The sequence below is a fragment of the Orycteropus afer genome, unplaced genomic scaffold, assembly GCF_000298275.1.
Source record: "Orycteropus afer afer isolate SDZICR_OR568_19922 unplaced genomic scaffold, OryAfe1.0 scaffold00024, whole genome shotgun sequence".
Lineage (NCBI taxonomy): Eukaryota > Metazoa > Chordata > Mammalia > Tubulidentata > Orycteropodidae > Orycteropus > Orycteropus afer.
The window spans coordinates 7,147,596-7,170,485 of record NW_006921611.1 but is presented as its reverse complement, the minus strand read 5'-3'; the positions used below and the strand labels follow the sequence as shown (position 1 = coordinate 7,170,485).

At 37.9% G+C, this 22,890-nt stretch overlaps 1 protein-coding gene across 1 annotated transcript in view; it reads right to left on the bottom strand.

Annotated features, from left to right (window-relative positions):
* Nucleotides 1-22,890, bottom strand: part of ADAM9 (ADAM metallopeptidase domain 9) — a 233,057-nt gene that overhangs the window by 124,986 nt on the left and 85,181 nt on the right. The window contains exons 9-12 of the mRNA XM_007935059.2: nucleotides 21,116-21,123; nucleotides 19,752-19,833; nucleotides 18,692-18,825; nucleotides 17,624-17,747 (exon numbers count right to left, since the gene is read on the bottom strand). Coding sequence (XP_007933250.1) covers nucleotides 17,624-17,747; nucleotides 18,692-18,825; nucleotides 19,752-19,833; nucleotides 21,116-21,123 — 348 coding nt within the window. The remainder of the gene's footprint in view (nucleotides 1-17,623; nucleotides 17,748-18,691; nucleotides 18,826-19,751; nucleotides 19,834-21,115; nucleotides 21,124-22,890) is intronic.

The following is a 22,890-nucleotide window of genomic DNA, read 5'->3' as shown; positions in this document are numbered from 1 at the left end:
TTTATCTTAGGTAAATGGCTCACAAGCGTATAGAAGCCGACAAGTCCAAGCTGAAAAGTCCGTCTCTGGAGGAGGTGGAGCTTGCAGCCGCCTTGGTTCCCGCGAGCACAGCGGAAGAGTCCAAGCCACAAAGTCCGTCTCTGGAGGAGATGGGGCTTGCAGCCACCTTGGTTTCCGCAAGCACAGCAGAGCCGAGAGATTCAAGCTGGCATGCAGTATATTGGTTGTTGTTTCCAATAAAAGATGAATCCGAGACCTTCAGGGCGAGCAGTGAGCTGCTCACTCAAGGAAGTCTGTAGTTCGGAATGCCGTTCTTCCAGATTGCCCTTGGAATATCACTGCAAGCAGGCCACACCCATAGGGAAACTCCCCTTGGGCAGACCGGCCACTCAGAACTCAGTCATCTGATTCCATCATGGGAACAACCACCCACAACTGGGGTCCAGCCAAGTTGACACACAGCTCCAACTATTACAGTGCCCTTGACACAAGTATTGGTATTTCCAACCATCTCATATGCATGTGAGAGCTGGAAAATGACTAAGGAAAACCGCAGAAGAGTCGATGCTTTTGACTTGTGTTGGTGAAAAATGCTGAAAGTACCATGAACTGCTAAAAGAACTAACTAATCTGTCCTGGAAGTGCAGCCAGAATGCTCCTTGGAAGCGAGAATGACCAGACTTCATCTCACCTACTTTTGTCATGCTGTAAGAAAGGACCATTCCCTGGAGAAGGAGATCATGCTTGGCAAAGTGGAGGGACAACGAAAAAGAGGAAGGTCCTCAACGAGATGGATTGACACAGTGGCTACAATGATGGGCTCAGGTATAGCCAAGACCATGGGACTGGCACAAGACTGGGCAGTGTTTCATTCTGCTGTACATGAGGTTGCTATGAGTCAGAGATGACTTGACAGCACCTAACAACAGGGGAAGAACAGAGACAGAATAGCAAGTACAAAAATCCTAAAACAGATATAGGCTGTCATGTTCAATGAACAAGGAAGCCAGTGGTATTGGAGATGAGTGAGTTACTGAGAGAAAGGAGTTACAGGAGAACCAGTCAGTGAAGGCAGAGACAGGCCTTTGTAAGATTTCAGCTTTTTACTATGAGTTAAATGGGGGAAGAGGAGGAGACAAAGGAAAATGTTGAGCAGAAATAACATGATTTGATTTGTTTTAATGGGATCACACAGTTGATATATTAAGAATAGATGGCAAAGAGATAAATGTGAAATCAGGAACAGCACATAACAACAACAACATGACTACAGAAATCCACTCAGCAGATAATGGTGGACCAGCATAACAACAGAAAGTGGGAAGAAGTAGTTGGATAATTTATATATTTTAAAGGAAGGGTTAATAAGATGAGAGGTAGGAGGTAAAAGAGAGAAGTCAAAGACAACATCAACATTTTTGTCCTATTATTAGAAGGATGGAGTTACCATTAACTGAGATAGAGAAGACTATAGGTAGAGCAGAATTTAGGAGGCACAACAGGAGTTTCTGTCTACTAGACATAAAGTGGAAATGTCAAATGAGGAGCACAAAATAATTATTTGATAAACAAAGGAGAATTCAATTTAAACAGAGGATTTTAATTGTTTCATATTTTCAAGTTAGATCTTTATGTAGTAAGTACAATGCCTACCACATAGCAGATACTCAATAATATTTTACAGAAGAATACATTAATTAGTCGATAGCCATAGGAGCTGTGTGGGTACATGTATATTCCTACACCTGAGTCTCTACTTTTAATCTACACAAATCCACCACATCTAAACAGATTATTTCTTAAATAAGCTTATTGTTTAGTAGTAGTTGGAACACATTTTCTCATAGAAACAATTTTTTAAATGTTAGTCTAAATCTGTTTCACTCACAATGAAGTTGATTATAGTACTTATTTATAAGCCTAACAGAATTATAAGTTATTTCTCATGCTTTTTAGCAGATGGAGATATCAACAAAGATCCCCTAATGACAGCCTTCAGTAATGTCTTAAAAGTCTTTTAAAGTTACAATGAAGATATTCTTTCCCTAGTCATACCTGGCTGACACCTACATCAATAAGAAGGATAATCTCCATTTTCCTGATACCTGGCTTGAATAGCAACTAAAGTATCCCTACTCTCTACCTATCAACTCTATCGACTCTTATGACTCCAAGCACCTCCTTATCTCTTTTCTCACATCTAGGTGAGTTTTCCAAAAGTTTTTCTCAACAGGGGAAGTGACTGATTAATGGTGGAAATAGTCTACCAGGCTACAAGGAAAAAAAAAAAAAAAAACTAATTATCATTTAGAACATTATTTCTATGAGTAAAATGGAAATAATCAAAATACATTTACACTATTACTGTTGTGATCCCCACAGCCTACATGTAGGAAATTCTGAGGAGACTCTAAGTAATGGCACTTGATTATATAAAGAAAAAGAGTACTATGATTATTGAGGTTTTCTGATATAGGTGGCACATAGGGGTAGTAGGCCTCAGAAACCCAAGGAGGGGTCGCTATGAGTCGGATCCAACTCGATGGCACATAACAACAACAACAACAAGAAAGTAAACTAGAACTTCTTAATGGCAATTTTTCCAGAAAGGCACCTCCCAAAAACTGAGTTAAATCTATAGTTACAGTGGGAAATTTTAACATATTTTTCTCAGTAACTGATGGAAAAGGCAGCAAGAATATAAAGGAATTGAACAATACAATTAATGAACATGACATAATGGATATATATATACTCAGCAACTGAGAGAGTTTATAAGAACATGGAGAATGATTTATATATTGACCCAAATCTCAACAAATTACAAAAGACTAAAATTATACAGAGTATGTTCATAATATAATTACGCTGGAAATCAATAACTAAAAGATAACAAAGATACCCCCAGATTTCTAAGCAACTCATAGTCAAAGAAGAAATCACAATGGAACTAATGACATATTTAAAAATGTGGGATATAGATAAAGGATGAAACTCCTAAATGGAAATTAATAGTCGTAACATTATTTGAGGAGGAAAAAAAAGATTGCCAAAAATAAGTAAGCCAAGTACCCATCTCAAGAAATAAGAAAGAAAAAAATTAGAAAACAATAAAGTAATAGAAGAATCAACAACACTAGAAGTTAGTTTTTTGAGAGTATCAATTAAAATCAAGAAATCACTTCTAAGCAGAAAAAGGCAAAAAGGAGAGCATGCAAATAACTAAAATAAAAAATAAGATGAGTGACATTACAACATATACAAATGAGGTAAAAAGGACATAATAGAATATTATGAAAAACTGTACTCCAACAAATTTGAAAACCTGGAAGAAATGGACAAATTTGTAGAAATGAGCTCTGGTGGTGTAGTACCTAAGGCATTTGAATGCTAACCAGAAAGCTGGAGGTTCAAACCCACCAGCCACTCCTTGGAAGGAATACTGGGCAATCTACTTCCATAGTAATACTGCCTCAGAAACCCAAGGAGGGTTACCATGAGTCAGATCCAATTCAACAGCAGTGGGTTTGGTTTTTCTTGGTTAAACTAATACAAATAGAGGTAAGAAAACTTGAACAGACTCCTAACAAAAGAAATTGAAGTCATTAAAAAAAAGCAACAACAACAAATGCCCAGATGGCTTCACTGGAGAATTCTACCAAACATTCAAAGAAAAGTTGATTCCAACTCTACTCAAACTATTCCAGAACATAGAAAAGCAAGGAAAACTCCCTAATTCATTCTACGAAGCCACAATATCAAATATGGGCAAAGACACCACTAAAAAAGAAAATTACATACTAATATCCCTCATGAATATATGTGCAAAAATTCTCAACAAAACTATAGGCAAAAGAATATAAAAATAATAATAATATATCATAACCAGATGACAGTAATACCAGGGATGCAAGGATGGTTCAACATTAGAAAATCAATTAGCATGATTCACCACATAAGTAAAACAAACAAATTGCATGATCATCTCAATCGATACAGAAAAAGCATTTGATAAAATCTAACACCCTTTCTTGATAAAAACTCTCAATAAAATAGGAATAGAAGAGAAATTCCTCAACATAATTAAGGGCATATATGCAAAATCAACAGCCAATATTATTCTCAATGGAGAAAGATTTAGAGCATTCCCTTTGAGAATGGGAACCAGACAAGGATGCCTTTTATCACCACTCTTATTCAATACTGCACTGCAAGTCCCAACTAGAGCAGTAAGGCAAGAAAGGGACTCCAAATTGGAAAGGAAGAAGTAAAACTATCCTTATTTGCAGATGACATGATCATATACATAGAAAATCCCAGGGAATCCACAAAAAAGTTACTGGAATTAATAATAGCAGGATTAAGCAAAGTGGCAGGGTACAAGATCAACACACAAAAATCAGGTGGATTCTTCTACACTAACAAGAACTATGAAAAGGAAATCAAGAAAACAATACCATTTGCAATAACCCCATGTAAGGCTGGGTTCTCTAGAGAAGCAAAACCAGTAAAGCGTATGTAGATAAAGAGAGGGAAATTTATCTTAGGAAAATGGTTGACACACTTATAGAAGCTGGCAAGTCCAAAGTTCTTGGATCAAACGTCAAGCTGGAGGCTCTTCCTGACTCACGCAGCTGCAGGGGCTGAGGAGCTCAAGGCTGGCAGGCAGTACACTGGCTATTGACTCCAATGAATCACAAATTCAAGATCTCCAGGCCAAATGGTGGATTGCTCACTCATGGACAGTTGTAGGCAGCACAATAGGATCCCAATCCACAGAAGAGAGTCTCTTTTCCCAGGATGTCCATAAATATATTGGAAGCAGACCACACGCCTAGGGAATCTCCCTTTCAACGGATTGGCTGCTCAAAACATATACGTCTGATTTCATCATGGGAATAACCCACATCACAACTGCTTAAACCACTCAGAATTATGGTCCAGCCAAGTTGACATGCAACTCCAACTATCACAAACCCCAAAATGGATAAAATACCTAGGAATAATCCTAATTAGGAACATAAATGACTTATATAAGGAAAACTCTAAAACACTACTTCAGGATATCAAAAGAGACCTACATATATGGAAAAATATTTCTAGCTCATGGATTGGACAACTTAACATTGTGAAAATGTCAATATTATCAAAAGCGATCTATGGATATAATGTAATCCCATCTAAATCCCAACAATATTCTTTAATGAAATGGAAAAACTAAACTCCAACTTCATATGGAAAAGAAAGAGACCCTGAATAGGTAAATCAATATTGAAAAAAAACAAAGTAGGAGGTCTCACACTTCCCAATCTCAAAAATTACTATATAGCCACAGTAATCAATACAATGAGGTACCGGTTCAATGACAGTCACACAGACTGACAGAACAGAATTGAGAATTCAGAAGTAAATCCATCCATCTGGGCAGCTGACCTTCAACAAAGGGTCAAAGTCCATACAATGGTAAAGAAATAGTCTCTTTGCAAATGATCCTGACAAAACTGCATAACGATATGCAGATCCATACTGAACAACATGCATAAAAACTAACTCAAAATGAGTAAAAGACCTAAATATGAAAGCTGAAACTATAAAGTTCCTGGAAGATAATGTAGGGTCAAAACTAAGGAACCTAATTTTCATCATGAATAGCCTATCAAACAAAACAAAAAATGCATAAACAGAAAAATTAGATACTGGAACTTCCTAATAACTAGAATACTTAGCGAGGTTGTGGAGAGATTGGAACTCACATACACCACTGGTGGGACTGTGAAATGGTACAGTCACTATGGAAAATGGTATAGCATTTCCTTAAAATTTAAATTGAAAATAGAAATATCATTTGATGCAGCAATTCCATTATTAGGAATATATCCTAAAGGGGTGAGAGCCAGGACACATACAGACATATGCACACTCATGTTCTTTGCAGTACAATTCACTGTAGCAAAGAGATGGAAACAACCTAAATGCCCATCAGCAGATGAATGGATAACCAAACTATGGTATATTCACACAATGGAATAATATCCATCATTAAAAAATAATGAAGAATTCACAAATCACCTCAAAATGTGGATGAATTTGGAGGACATTATGCCAAGCGAAATCAGTCAATCACAAAAGGACAAATATTGTATGAGTCCATTATTGTAAAAAGTCAAGGAAAGGTTTACACAGGAAAGGAAATTTATTTTTTGGTTACTGGGGATAGGAGGGAAGGGGAGGGAAAATTTCTGACTAGTTAAGAGTCATGTGTTGATTCAGGTGAAGGGAAAGCAATATAACAAAAGTGTGTGACCAGTACAATGACAATAGGGTGAAGCAGGACACAGAAACATACACAAAAGATATAGACAACAGAACCAATACTATTACATGCACAATACTGCATTACCAGTGGCAGCAAACACTAGGCTATGGGTGAATGCATAGACAGGTGAGAAGATCAAGTGTAGGTAGGTGAAGAGGACTGTACCCAAGGCCAAGGATAGATTCGTCTGAAGACTATCTTATATAAGTACTTGCACTACAAAAATCTTCATACACAGTACAGAAGTAACAGGGGACAAGATTGGAGTAGCTTCTTAGAGACAACCAAACACCCTGACGGAAAGAGTTACTGGGCCTATAGGCTCAGGACCATAGTCTCAGGGGACACTATGCTCAATTGCCACAACATGTTGTTGTTAGGTGCCATAGAGTTGGTTCCAACTCATAATGACCTTAAGTACAACGGAATGAAATACAGTGCAGTCCTGTACCAGCCTCACAATCTTTCCTACACCGGAGCCCATCACTGCAGCCACTGTGTCAATTCACCTCACTGAGGGCCTTCCTCTTTTACCCTGACCCTCCACTTTACCAAGCATGATATCCTTCCCCAGGAAATGGTCCCTTCTGACAATAAGACCAAAGTAGGTGAGACAAAGTCTGGCCATTATTGCTTCCAAGGAACATTCCTGCTGTACTTCATAAAAATCTTGTTCTACATCTTTGGTGAGTAGCAACTGGGATCTTAAGAGCTATCAAGCGGCCACCTAAGATGCAATTATGGGTCTCTGCTCATCTGGAGCAAAGAAGAGTCAAGAAAATCAAAGGGAATTGGAAAAGTAAGCCCAAGGATATGACGGACCATGGGGACCTCAGCCTTCGTGACTCTGAGAGCAGAAGAATTAGATGGTGCCTGGCTACCAAGGCCAACTACTCAGAAAGCGATCAAAATTGGAGATCCTGGATAGAGGGGGAGGAAAAATGTAGATTAAAATTCAAAACCACAAAAATGACCAGAATTACTGGTTGGATACAGGCCAGAATTACTAGTTGGATAGTGGAACCCTCAAGACTGTGGCCCTGGCTTATCCTTCGGGTCTGGAATTGGACTCACTTCTGTGGATTAGCTGTCAGCCAAAAAGTAGAAAGACCAACAAGCAGAACACCTATCCCAAGGAGATGTACCCACATACCTTAAGGAGATGTACCCCCAGATCAATCAACCATGAAACATCAGAAGGGCAGCATTTGCATATAGGGAAAGTTGGACAGAGAGGAACGTATAGATAAGAAGGGCACAGGGAAAGGGCAGTCACAGGCAAGAGATGAGAACACAGCTTTTTATGGTTGAAGATTATAATCGGGGCCATGAAACCAAATGTACATAAACTGTTGTGTGCAAAACAAATCCACTTTGTAAATTTGTACCCACATCACAATAAAAATTTAAAAAAAAAAGAGTGAAGTTATTACAACTTGACCAAGGTAAATACTCTAAGAAGTACATAAGGAAAAAAGAACAATTTCAGGAAATGCTATAACATATACATTTTTGCAACAATAGCGAAAACAACCAAAAAATACATGTGTGATTACATGGGTAGGTATGGATGTATATATGTGTATAGAAAAGCATACATGAGTAAATGCAGCCAGGTATAGGTGTATCTGTAGCCATATGTATATACATGTTTGTGGGAGCTGCATATATATCCATATATATAACAAACCAGAATCTCAGGGGATAACTTAGTCAACTGGCATAACATAGTTCACAAATATACACCTCTTTAAAGTGTTAAAAAGCAAAGATATCAATCTGATAGCTAAGGTATGCCTGACCCAAGCATACCAAGGAGCTCTGGTGTCGTAGTACCTAAGGCACTTGACTGCTAACCAGAAGGCTGGTGGTTCAAACCCACCAGCCACTCCTCGGAAGGAAGGTTGGGCAATCTACTTCCAAGGAGGGGTCACTATGAGTCGGGTCCAACTCGAGGGCACATATCAGTAACAACAATGACCCAAGCAATGATATTTTCAATTGCCTCATATACATGTGAGAGCTGGATGATGAATACGGAAGAATGAAGAATAACTGATGCATTTGAATTCTGGTGTTGGTGAAGAATATTAAATATACCACGGACTGCCAGAAGAATGAAGAAATCTGTCTTGGAAGAAGTACAGTCAGAATGCTCCTTAGAAGTAAGGATGGCAACTTTGTCTCACATACTTTGAAGGATTATCAGGAAGAACCAGTCTCTGAAGAGGGGCATCATGCATGGTAAAATCAAGGGTCAGTGAAAAAGAAGAAGATCCTAAGTGAGATGGATTGACACAGTGGCTGCAACAATAAGCTCAAACATACCAACAATTGTGAAGATGGTACAGAACTGGAAAGTGTTTCATTCAATTATACATAGAGTCATTATGAGTCAGGATGGAGTTGACAGCACTCAACAACAACAGCATCCCACATTTGTGAGTAGCATCTGGGACTTAAAAGCTTGCAAGTAGCCATCTAAGATAGAACTATTGGTCTCTACTCACATGGAGCCCTATGGGGCAGTTCTACTCTGTTGTATAGGGTCGCTATGAGTCAGATCAACTTGATGGCAGTGGGTTGGCAGTGGGTTACTTCTGATATCAAAAAACAAGACAAAGGTGTATATTACCACCACCTCTATTTCAATATTACGTAAGAAGCATTAACTGTAAACAAAAAAAAATCAAACCAGTTGCCACTGAGTCACTCCTAATTCATGGAGACCCTATGGTGCAGAGTAGAACCGCGTTCCACCAGATTCTCAAGCAGCAGATCACTAGGCCTTTCTTCTGAGGTGCCTCTGGGTGGGTCTGAACTATCACACCTTCGGTTGGTAGTTGAGAGCTTAACCATTTGAACCACCCAGGGACTATGACCATATAGTACGGTAATAAAAACAAGTAAATAAAAGTTATAGGGAATGAAGAGAAAGAAAGAAAACTATGATTATTGTCTGATGATGCAAACTGGAATAAAGCTAACAAAAGAATTCTAAATCTCTATAAACTCACTGCTATTGACAGATTCCGATTCACAGCAATCCTATAGGACAGAACAGAACTGCCCCCATAGGATTCAGAAGGCTGTAAATCTTTCCAGAAGCAGACTGCCACATTTTTCTCCCATGGAACAGCTGGTGGGTTAGATCTGACAACTTTTAGATTAGCAACTGAATGCTTTAACCACTGTACCACCAGGAATATTATCAAAGGGATTAAAGATGATGGGCTTGAAAACTCCATACTATAAAGATGTTAATTCTTTCCAAACTAATCTAAAGACTCCTAACAATTCTAAACAAACCCGAAGAGAACTTTCTTGTGGAATTTGAAAGACTAATTCTAAAATTTACATGCGAAAACAGCAATGGCCAAGACTGAAACAAGCTGGTCAATGTGGAACAATTTTAAAAAAACAAGTATATTTTACATATATACTTTATATTATAAAGCTAACCTAGATGGTACAGTTTGTGCTTGACTGCTCACCTAAAGGCTATCAATTCAAATCCACCCAGAGGTACCACAGAAGACATGGTCTGATACTTTGCTTCTGTTAAGATTCAAATCAAGAAAACGCTATGGAGCAGTTCTACTCTGTAATACACGGGGTCACCATGAGTCAGAATTGACCTGACAACAACTAACAATAAGAACATTATAAAATTGTGGTAACTCAGATAGTGAGAGATTGACACAAATACAGACAAAGAGATTCTGGGAACAGAAGTGAGAGGCCAGAAACAGACACATACATTTATGGACACTTGACTTTTGACAAAGCTGACACTGCAAATCACCAATGAAAGTCTCTTTAAAAATGGTGCCAATGGAACAATAGGTTTATATTAGGGAAAACTTGACCCCTACTTTACAATGCATGCAAACAATATTCTAGGTAAATTATACACCTAAATATGAAAGGCAAAACACATGAAAAGTTTAGAATGTGATATAGGAGCTCTGGTGGCATAGTGCCTAAGGCATTTCACTGCTAACCAGAAGGCTGGCGGTTCAAAACCACAAGCCACTCCTCAGGAGAAAGACAATCTACTTCCGTAGAAATACCGCCTCAGAAACCCAAGGAAGGGTCACTATGAGTTGGAATTGACTCAACAGCAGTGAGTTTGTTTTTTGTTTTTTTTTTTCAATAGGAGAACAGCTCCATGATACCTAGGTTAGGAAATAATTTCTTAAACAGGACACACAAAAAAAGCAATATTGACACATAGGACTAACTAAATATAATAAATTAAGAATCTTTTCAACTTTGTTTTGTGATTTGAATGAAAGTTTACAGAGCAAATTGGTTTACACTCAACAGTTCACACACATTTTGTTTCATGACATTGACTACATTCCCCACAATATAATGGCATTCTTGCCACTTCCTCCTTGTGTTTCCCATTTCCATTTGTCCTTCTTTCCTATCCTGCCTTCAGAGCTTTATTTCTGGGTGGCCAATTGTTCATAAATTAAGAACTTTTCATCAAAATTCTCCAAAAAGAGTCAAAAAGAAGCCACAGAAGGAATACATGCAACACATATAACCAACCAAGTTCTCATAAACAAAATTTATAAAGAACATCTACAAATCAATAATAAAAAGACAGACCACCCCAGAAGAAAACTGAATAGCATCATTACAAAAGAAGAAATTCAAGCGCCCCACAAACTTAAGAATATGTTATGACTAGTGACCTGATTAGTAATCACAGAAATGCAAGGTAAAAGCTCGATAAAATACCACTATACACCAAAATACATTAGCTACCTCATGGTGAGCACTTCCCCAGAACTCTGCTTTACCTCTACTGCTAAGCTTTTCTGTCTCAGGTATAACCCAAAAGTGCAGAGGAGTTAAACCTCAGGGGCAGTCCTCAAAACAAAGGAAGACAGGAGCAACAAAGTGAGTTAAGTACTGCAGCTCCATGCATCAGGTTGAAAAAATATCACAATGTTAACTAAAAAAAAGCCACCCACAAAAGGAAACATACTATATAATCTGTTTACTTATTCTATTTAATCTGTTCTATCTAATTAGAGTACAAAAACTAAAGTATTTAGGAACTTTTGGTGCCAAAACTAGAAAGAAAAGGAAAGAAATGATTACCATAAAAATCAGGATAATGGTTAATTTTAAGTGGAGTATGTGTAGTGCCTAAGGCATTTGACTGCTTATCAAAAGGTTGGCGGTTCAAACCCATCAGCCACTCCACAGAAGGAAGACTGGTCAATCTACTTCTGTAAAGATTTACCACCTTGGAAACCCAAAGGGGGTCACTATGAGTTGGAACCAACTCGATGACAGTGAATTACAGTCAGAAAGACCACACAAAGGACTTTTGAGGATGCTAAGTAATGACTTGGGGGCTTGGGTGGTCACACTGGTGTTGACTTTATAAAAATGTGTTACACTGTACATCTGTTTCAGTAACTATCTGTATGTGTCATATTTCATAATATTTTTTTAATGTGTCACAAGCACTATCAGAATAAGAAGGCCCAACAATAAGAAGGCTTGATGTTTCCCTCTCTAAGATTAGGCTCAGTAGGGTATAACAAACAAGAAAGATATCCAACCAGGATTAAGGAATCTCCTAGGAAAAGAGGTGAATTTGGTCACTGGTGGGCCTCGTCAGGGATCAAAATTCTGATATATAGGGCCACAGCTGATACAGGCAGCAATCAATTATCAGAAGAAAACAGAGTAAAAAATAACAACCACTTATTTTCTTCTAAGACTGCAGTAAGGGAAAAACCAAACCAAACCCACTACCACCAAGTCTATTCTGACTCATAGTGACCCTACAGGACAGAGGAAGGGGCTGTTAAATTCTCTTACCAAAGGAGGAAATTCTAATAAATCACTAAAATATCTGTGCTCAGTCCAGAACATACTTCTCTATTCAAACTGGAAGTTTGTGCACTGTCTTCTAGGAAAGTTTACTTTTTTTCTTAGAAGAGGAGGCCCTCTTTCATTCAATAATGAGTGTTTTACTTACGTTATTTCTTTGAACAGTGGGACATTTTTTATTCTCCAACGCCTTGTATTCCGAGATCTAGAAATCAGTACACCTTTATTCAAAGTCTCTTTTGGACCAAACCATTATAATAGGTATTGCCTCAGACCACAGCCTCAATGAGTCACTGTGTTTGCTACTAGCCCAATTTTAGCTTATTAATGTCCCTTAAGTGATTCTACACTAACTCCCAACATGTAATGCAATCCTGAGGTTTAATTTCTTGCACAATCTCATTTAGATCAAATAAGTCTCTTAAACTATCTCACTTGCCTTAAAACCACATCTCAGCCATGCTCCATCTCAATACTATAAGCCCAATAAATTTCTACTTCATTTGCAAAACAGTACCAGTGAAATGAAACTTGGGAGATGAACATTTATGAGCAGTGGAATACTTATCTACATTCTTTATACCTGCCCCACTAACGTAAAAACTTATTATTAGAAAACTAATAAAAAAGTACATAAACTCAAGTAATGACTCATGAGACAATCACACCTCTTAGACAGACATGGGCAATGACTGATAAACATACTACATATGCTAGATAAAAGTATGAAATTATAATGACAGGAACAATAATGAGAAAATAATTTCAAGTCATGCTATTTAGATATATCTGAAATATTACCATCCACTGAAAAGTAAAAAAAAATTAAAAACACCATAACAATATTAACAATATGTAATATTACTAGCATATATTATCAGTTCTTGAGTATAGATAAGGAAACACTGATAAAAAATAAATGTTCAATGTTATTAAATATTAATATTTATTATCAGGTAGTACCTATATTTCTTCATCCTACAATGACTTTGTTTTATTTCTTAATTTAAAAATAAGCATCTGTTCAGAGTAAATGAGTGAAAAAAACACAGAAGCGCCTAGAAGATAAAAACAACAATTACAGGTAAGACTAGCACTGAATTACAGGGCCAGTTAAACATTTTGGCATATTCTCTCCAATACATCTGTCAAAATTCATAGTGATTTCAATATCTACATACATCATCCTTCAAACATACCAGGCTCACAGTCCCTTTATCATTTTTCTTCATTGATCTGAGTCCACCATCTGCCTAATCATTCACTCCCATTGATCATTATCAGTAACTGTTCTCCCTCTGTAATCTCAAAATGTCAGGCACCTCATTCTCCAACTTCCTCAATATTTCAGCTCACTCCCTCTAATACTCAAATCAAAAAATCTTTCAATACCACTGTGTAATAAAGAATTTAACCTTGCCCAAAAAATGGTCTGACAAATATTGTATTAGTCCATTATTGTAAAAGTTAAGGAAAGGTTTATCTATTGGAGGACATTTTCTTTGTTGGTTACCAGGGGTGGGAGGGGAGGGGAGGGAATACTGTTAGATAGATAGAAATAAATATTGATTTGGGTGAAGAGAAGGGCAATGTACCAAATGTGAGTGACCAATATGGCAGCATTGAGGATGAGAAAGACAGAGAGAGTTACATGGGCAGTACAGACAATAAATATGAACCCTTTTGCATATACAGTACTGAGTTGTCAGTGAAAGCAAACATGGGTATATGGATGGATAGGTGAACAAGCTAAACAATTAGGTATGTCTAAATGGAGAGTGTATCCAAGATCATATATAGGGCAGACAATGGGCCTATAAGTTCATGTGAATGATCAGAATTCCCAGGCGTATAGTAGAGCTGACAAGGGGCAAGGTTATGGTCATTGCTTGGTCACAGCCAGCTACCCAGAGGGACCGAGTAGTTGATCCTGCGGGCTTGGGACCATAGTCGCAGGGGACATCAAGCTCAATTGGCATAACATACTATACAAAACATTGTTCCACCTACTACTTCGGCGAGTAGCGACTGGGACCTTAAAAGCTAGGAAGCTGCCATCTAGATGCAACAACGCGTCTCTCCTCGTCAAGAAGAAAGAAGAAAACCAAAATTAATGGAAACAATCAGTCCTAGCGACTGGTACACCATCCGATCTGCAACCTATACAACTATGAGACCAGAAGAACTAGATGGTGCCCAGCTACCACTGCCATCCACTTGGAAGGGATGTAGGAGATCCTGCATAGAGAGGGAGAACAATGTGGAACAAAACTCAGAATCATTTGGAGGAAAAAAAAAAAAGAAGGTGGGGACCAGGTTTGCTGGTCCAATAGAGCCTGGTGGAACCACTGAGACTATGGCCCCTAGCTGCCCTGCAGGTCTGGAATTGAACCCACAACTGTGGTTTCCAGCCAAACAAAGTACAGGCATGTGAGTTAAACATTTACCTCAAGTAGACACACGCCCTGGAGAGAACAATCATGGGAGAAGGAAGGGCTGCTTATACACAGGGAGATAGCAGAAGAGTATGAAGGGATGGACACTGGGAGGAGGTAACTATGGGGAGGAAGTGGGAGGGGAGCTGCTGCATTGTAAATTTTGGTCAATGACATGAGACAAAGTATATGTGAACTGCTGTATGAAAAGTGAATTTACTCTGTAAATCTTCACCCAAATCCTAATTAAAAAAAAAAAAAAAATGGTCTAAGCTTTGCCTTAAAAAAGGTCTGGGTTTTGCCTTCAGCTTCTGGGATGTAATCTCTAAATCACTGGAATGTCATGCATGATAAGAGTGTCTGTGTTCAATGGTTCTATGAGTGTATTTGTATGTTCTATAAGAATTCCCAGGTGTATAGGAGAGCTGAAAAGGGGCAAGGTTGTAGTCACCTCTTGGTCACAGCCAGCTACCCAGAGGGAGCAAGTAGTTGAACCCGTGGGCTCGGGACCATAGCTGCATGGAACATCAAGCTCAATTGGCATAACATACTACATAAAACATTGTCGCGACTGGGATCTTAAAAGCTTGCAAGCAGCCATCTAGATGCAACGATGGGTATCTCCTCGACCAGAGCAAAGAAGAATGAAGAAAGCCAAAGATGCATGGAAACAATTAGTCCAAGGGACTGGTACACCATGCAATCCACATCCTATACAACTTTGAGACCAGAAGAACTAGACGGTGTCTGGCTACCACTGTCAACCACTCAGAGGAGATCTATGGAGGAGATCCTGGAGAGAGAGGGAGAACAATGTGGAACAAAACTCAAAATCATTTGAGGGAAAAAAAAAGGGAGGGCAGGGAGGAGATCAGGTTTGTTGACCCCCAACTGCCCTTCAGGAGTAGAAATGAACCCACACCTGTGGCTTCCAGCCAAACAAAAAGCAGGCATATGAGTTGAACATTTGCCCAAGGTAGATACAATCCTTAGAGAGAACAATCCTGGGAGAAAGATGGGCTGTTTATGCATAGGGAGACAGCTCAGTGGGCAGGAGTGCATGGACGGATGGACACAGGGAAGAGGTAACTATCGGAAGGAAACTCAAGGGGAGCTGTTGTACTGGGGTAAATTGTGGTCAATGTCATGAGACAAAGTGTATATAAACTGCTGTGTGGAAAGTGAATTTGCTCTGTAAACTTTCACTCAAATCACTACATATACATACACACACACACATACGTATGTAAGTAAGTAAGTAAAAAATAAATAAATAAAGAGTGTCTTTGTTTACCTGGGAGGCTTGAGCAGCCTGACAGTAACAATGTGTTTTTAGGTGGGGGCACTGAGCCACATTAGGGTGAGGTTTTGGGTCACACAAGATCAGCTAGACCTTCTAAGTGGCTTGGAAAAGCTTCCCTGGCTGGTAATTTCCCATGTATGTTGACACACATCAAGACCAGAAGGGTAAAGCTCTCCTGACTCCTCTGGAAAAGAACAATTGGAAGCTTCACATTTGGAAATCTCCTGGACTCTGCTCTATGTGTCTCTTCCTTTGGCTGATTTTAATCTGTATCCTTTCCCTATAATAAATCAAACTTTGAGTATAACAGTTTTCAGTGAATTCTGTGAGTCCTTTTAATGAATTATCAAACTAGACGGTGGTTTTAGGAATAGTCCCGGCTTGGAATTTGTGTCAGAAGTAAGGGTGATACTGTGTAGACTCTCCTCTAACTTCACTCTCACAACCACCAAGATTATGATTCATGAATTATATAATTCCTTTTCACCATCCTACACTGCCCTCATGTTCTTACTCCTCTTTTCTATTCTTTTAATTATTTGTTGTTATGATTTGCTGTTGAGTCAGCTACAACTCATGGTGACCTTATGTATAACAGAACTAAACAATGTCCAGTCCTGGTCCATTCTCATAATCTTTGGTATATTTGAGCCCATTGTTGCAGCCACCATATCAATCCATCTCATGGAGAATTTTCCTCATTTTTGCTCTACTTTACCACTCTAAAATACACCTACTTCTCACTTACCAAGTATCCCATTATCCAATATTTTGCATTTATGACAACAGTAAAAAATACACTATTTGACCATTTTGCACCTTAACAATATAATCTGGCAGTAGTGATGAACACCAAGGTGCAAAGTGAGAGTAACACCGGCTGTGAGGGCTACCATTACATGTCAACTTGGCTGGGTCATGATTCTCAGTTGTTTGGCAATTATGTAATGATTTAATTTGGCAGTTATGTAATGATGTAGTCATCTTCCATTTTGTGGTATGATGTGGTCATCTTCTACTTTTGCATCCCTCTGATTTTTGCGTAACAACCTAGTCTTTGTAACCATATCAATAAATGAGAAGTGGGTGTACAGAAGCTCCAAAAATGTTTTAGTGTCTGGTAGAGCTGCCCTTTTCTTTCCCAACATTACCTTTTTTTCCCCCCAGGATTTTCCTGGATATTCTTATTTATTTTCCCATTTGAATTTTAAAATCAACATGTCTAGCTCCAGAGAGAAACTTATTATTTTTATTGGAGTCACATTCAATTTATGAATTACTGTAGGGAAAACAGATATCTTAATGACTTTGAATCTTTTTATCTATGAATATGATTTCTCTTTGCAGTTATTTAAGTCTACTTTTGTGTCATTTAAGAGTGTTTTATAATTTTGCTCAAATAAATTTTGTAGAGTTCTTATTAAATTTATAGCTAGCTACAACCTCAAAAACTCAAACTCACCACGATCAAGTTGATTCCAACTCATAGCAACCCCTACTGGGTTCTCAAGGCTGTAAATCTTTACAGAAGCAGATTGCCTCATCATTCTTCTGCAGAGCAGCTGGTGGGGTTGAACCACCAACCTTCTGGTTAGAAGCCAAATGCCTTAACCACTATACCACCAGAGCTCCTTAGGTGTAACCTAGGAGTGCATAATGTCTTGGAAGCAAATAAAAACATTATTTCCAAGGAGAAAATAAATTTACTGCATCAGATGCTGCTAAGAGGTCAAGTAAGAGGAGGCTTGAGAAATCATTATTGGATTTAGCAATGTGGTGGCCACTGTAGACCTCAAAAAAAGGAGTTTTATGAACTGGTGGGAGTGAAATTCTGTTGAAGTAAGTTCAAAGGGAATGAAATAAGAGACACCAGAAACAGTGAGTCTAAACAAATATTTTAAGGAATTTTTCAATTAAAAAAATTTTGCTCTAAAGTAAAGGAGAAAAATTAAGGTGGTGGCTGGCAGAAGAAATGGAGTCAAGAGAAAAGCTTTTTTTTTTTTATAAAAAGCAGGGAAAATTACGATGTATTTGTTTGCTGGAAAGATCCAGTTGGGAACAAAAAATAAATGATGATGGGGAAGGAAGGGAGAGGAGAAAAAGAAAAAGGAAACAGCAAGCAAAAGGGAGGGAGAATAAAATTGCTGGTGAGACTGGCCTTTTGAATGAGCTGGGAAATTCAACCACAGTAGCAGATAAGACAGTATATAGGCAAGTGTGTAGCTTTACAAAACAAAAATTTATCTTCTCATAGTCCTGGAGGCTAAGAGTCAAAACCAGGACCATGTTTAATGCTTCTGGGGGCCTCTCTCCTAGTTTCTGATGTCTGCTGGCAATTCTCAACATTTCTTTGTTTATAGAGGGATTTTCACATGGCATCTGTCTTCCCTCTATGTGTGTGTGTCTCCATGTCTGTTTTTCCTTTTTCCAAACAGGGTTATATTTACAGACACAGATGTTAAGACTTCAACGTAATTTTGAGAGGGGACACAATTCAATCCACAACAATACGTGCTCAGGTCCAAGTAGGTGGGTGCTTATGGAAGTATACCTACATATCTGTAACTACTTCAATGTTTCTTTCTTAAAGCTCTCTGGGGTTATTTAATTTAAAAATAGACTTCTCATTGCTAAATCATGTAATTAATTCCTGAAAGCCAGGAGTAATTTTTCCTGTTTTTTCAACATAGACATGAGTGTTGGCAGAGTTTAAGAAACCCTGGTCTATACAATACCATATTTAGAAAAATAAGAAGAAAGTATTCAGTCACTCACGATGCTCCTGAATTCATGATGCAGCTCTTTGCTCCACAAAAACAATCTCTCCCATCATCATGATTCATTCCAAGGTTATGACCCAGCTCATGAGCAACAATGGATGCAAATGTCTCAACAGTGATTTGCCCAAACTGCGGAAATACAGGAAGCCATTAATTAGGTTTCTGAGGAAAAGGGAAGCGTTTTATTTCTTGGATTTTTTTTTCACAAAAAGAAATTTATTCAGTACAATGATGGCAGCCTTGATGATATATCAAGGATCCAGCTGAAACAACCAAATAGCATGACCTCAACATAATGATTGTAACAGAGATGGATCTTTCCAGCAATAAGTCAATTACTTTAGCACCAAAAGATTATCCATGGTAGTTATGGAAAATCAAATTGATGGTTCTAATTTGATTCTATCAAATAAGAACCTATGTTTCCACATCCAAAAAAATGAAGGGTCAATAAACACATAATAAACATTAGAAAACTTGAACCAGTCTTTAGGGATAGAAAGAACACATCTGCCACTTCTACTAAAAAAACAAAACAAAACTCACTGCCATCACGTAGATTCAACTCATAGCAACCCCTCCTTGAGTTTCCAAGGCAGTATCTCTATGGAAGGCGATTGCCCAATCTTCCATCTGAGGAATGGCTGGTGGGTTTGAATCACCAGCCTTCTGGTTAGCAGTCAAATGCTTTAGGCACTACACCACCAGAGCTCCCCCCACTTCTACTATGTCCCTCATAATGCCAAAAATAATGATTTAAGGACTATGGAGGAAGTATAAGGAGCTCTGGTGGCACAGTGCCAAAGGCATTTGACTGCTAATCAGAAAGCTGGTGGTTCAAACCCACCAGCCACTCCTTGGAAGGAAGGTTGGGCAATCTACTTCCGCAGGGACACCGCCTCAGAAACCCAAGAAGGGGTCGCTATGAGTCAGATCTAACTCGATGGCAGTGAGTTTGGCTTGGGGTTATTTTTGGAGCAAGTATAAAGTCCATAAATGCTTGATACCACCCTAATGCAGAGGTCCAAAGTTGAAAACCAAGGACAAAAACGTACCACATTAATCCCGCCTGCATGGCTCCTTGAACACACTGTTCCCACAAATGCCATTCCTGCAGTCCCACCAAAACCCTTCTTCCTAGATGAAAAAAAGGTAAAAATTATAAAATGTACCTGTGGAATAAAAAGGAGCCCATGGATCCTATTTTTATGGTAATCTTAAACTGCTAAAGCCTATAATAATTCAGAGAAAAATGGTAATAATATATTGTTGTTGTTGTTATGTGCCATTGAGTCGGACCCGACTCATAGCGACCTCTCCTTGGGTTGCCAAGACAGTATCATTACAGAAGTAGACTGCCCAACCTTCCTTCCGAGGAGTGGCTCGTGGGTTTGAACCGCCAGCCTTCTGATTAGCAGTCAAGTGCTTTAAGCACTACACTACCAGAGCTCCCTGGTAATAATATATCACATTTTTAAAATGATAATGTAAGTGATGGTTGCACAATATGATCAATGCCATTGGCTTTATTGAATTACACACATGAAAAATGTCAAATTGGTAAATGCTGTGTTCTCAGTATTTTTCCAAAAATAAAAATTCAACAAAAGCAGAAGAGCCAGAAAAGAAAAATGGAATATAGTTATATCTTACTTCTTTTTTACTATCATTGAATAAGATTAATATTAGAAATGCATTTTTCAGACAAATACAAAACTTTTTTTTTTTCCCTCAACCTTTGGATAAAAAACCTTCCAAAAATGAATTACATTTATTTATTCAACAGATTTTAGTGAGGAGAGACAAAGAAACTAAATGAATATATTCACATAGGCAGCTACAGTGCAGTAAGCAAGCACAAAAAACAGAAGAAAAGTCACAATTGTCTCTACATTGTTCCTCAAACACGCCAGACACATTGTATCTCAGGATTTATTCCTTCTGCCTGGAACTCTCTTCCCCAACTCATTCCCTTACCTTTTTCAGGTTTTTACTGAAAAGCCATCTTCTCAAGGAGGCTTCCCCTGGCCACATTTCTCCCTCCAAACCAAAAAACCAAATTCACTGCTGTCAAGTCCATCTCGACTCACAGCAACCCCTCCTTGGGTTTCCGAGGCAGTAACTCTACAGAAGTAGATTGCCCAATCTTTCTTCCAAGCAGTAGCTGGTGGTTTGAACCACCAATCTTCTGGTTAGTAGTCAAATGCCTTAGGCACTACACCACTAGAGCTCCCCGTTTCTCCCTCACTCCTCCAATATTTTACACCACGCTTCCCTATTTTGCTTGTACTTCTTACCACTTATCATTACTAAACATACCATAAATCATAATTAATTAGCTCATTTATGGCCAATCTCATTCACTAAAATACAGGCTCATGAGAGAAGGAATTTTGGTCTGTTTTGTTTACTACCATACCTTAGTGCCTAGTATATAGAAAACGAAAACACTTTTAAATAAATGAATAAATCTTGCTGTGGGGAATCTGAACAGCTCAAGAGATGAGAACTAAAGATACTAACATAAGAAGATTCTCAAGGAAAACACACCAGCCAGATCACCCTATAGTGACTTCCATAGTTCCTAGATGTCTTATGATCCTCAGTTATTTGCTTGTGGTTAAGAGTGGGCTACTCAAAAACCTCTTAAAAGTTTGAGTACATGAGTAGGGACTCATCTGGGAAAAGCCTCTAGCATGGCATGTGAAGACCAAACACGAGAAAAAGATAGCTTGGGAGCATGGTTGATGTCCACTCCTTTTGGTCTTTTGTGAAGTAGAAGGCATTCTCATTGGTATGAAGATATTTGCATGTTTAATTTTATCAAAAATTAGTTTTAAAAAGTCAGGACCAAGCCTTTGTATTTATAGAGCCATAAAAAACCACCTAGGCATTTTAAGTTCCTTGCTTTAAATGAGCCAACATTAACAAAAGAAAATAATAAATATAGGGAAAATTCTCCACAGAAAAATGTGTGAATTTAGGTAGGTGCTATCAATAATGAGGGAAGCAAAAAAAAAAAAATCCCCAGCAATATAAATTACAACATTTTGGGCAAAAACTCAGCCCACTGAGACAGAAATTTTTAAAAGAAAAAACTTTTTAAATCACTTTTAAGTGAGATTTTTGCTCTAACGTTTTGAAATTTATTTGTATTGAGTAATTTTATTTATATAAGTTTTAGTTTCTGGAATTGACTTGACAGCAAAAGATTTGGTTTTGGTACTATGAGAATGCTAAACAGCAAGAAGAAATGCTTTTAAATATGTCAATAATATCTTCAAAAAGATTAGAAAAAAATATTATATTCATTAAGTAAGAACTTGCTTTTATCAAAAGCAGAATTAAGAGGGTTAAAATGGTAAGGAGGATAAAAAATCAGATAGAAGACATGGAAAACTCAATAAAAGTTTAGAAGATAAACTTAAGGAAATATCCCAGAAAGTACAAAAAAGGACAAAGAGAATAAAGATAATAAAATTAGAGGACCAGTGCAAGGATCTCAACAGCTGAGTAACAGAATACCAGAAGAAATGAAGAATGAAAATAAAGACAAGAAAATTATCTATAAAATAATTCCAAAAAGAAATTTCTAAAACTGAAGGCTACCAGTTTCAAGATTGAAATTACTTACTGAAAACCCAGCACAATGAGTGATTTAAAGATCTACACCAAAGCATACCATCAGGAAAATTCAGAAGCCTGGGAATCAAGAGAAGGTCCTACAAGTTTCCAGAGAAGAGGAAAAAACAGGTCACATACAAAGTATCGGGAACACAAAATACCTTCAGGCTTCTCAACAGTAATTCTGGCAATTGAAGGACAATAGTGCAATGCTTTCAAAATTCTGAAGGAGTAAGATTTCATGCCTAGAATTTTAAATCCAGGCAAATAATCATATGGGAAGGCAGAATAAATACATTTTTGGACATGAAAGAGATAAAAAAAAATTTCTTTCCATATTCCCTTTCTCACAGAGCAGCTAGAGAACATGCTCTACCAAAATGATGGAGTAAACTCAAGAAAGAAGAAGAAAGACATGAGATAAAAGTGATGGATAATCCAACACAAGAGCGGTCTCATTATCATACATCTTGTCCTACAGTATCAAACCAAGTTTTCCTACTTAACTAGATGCCAAAAAATCTTAAAAGAATATAATTCTAATATAAGATAATAAATAAATATATATAT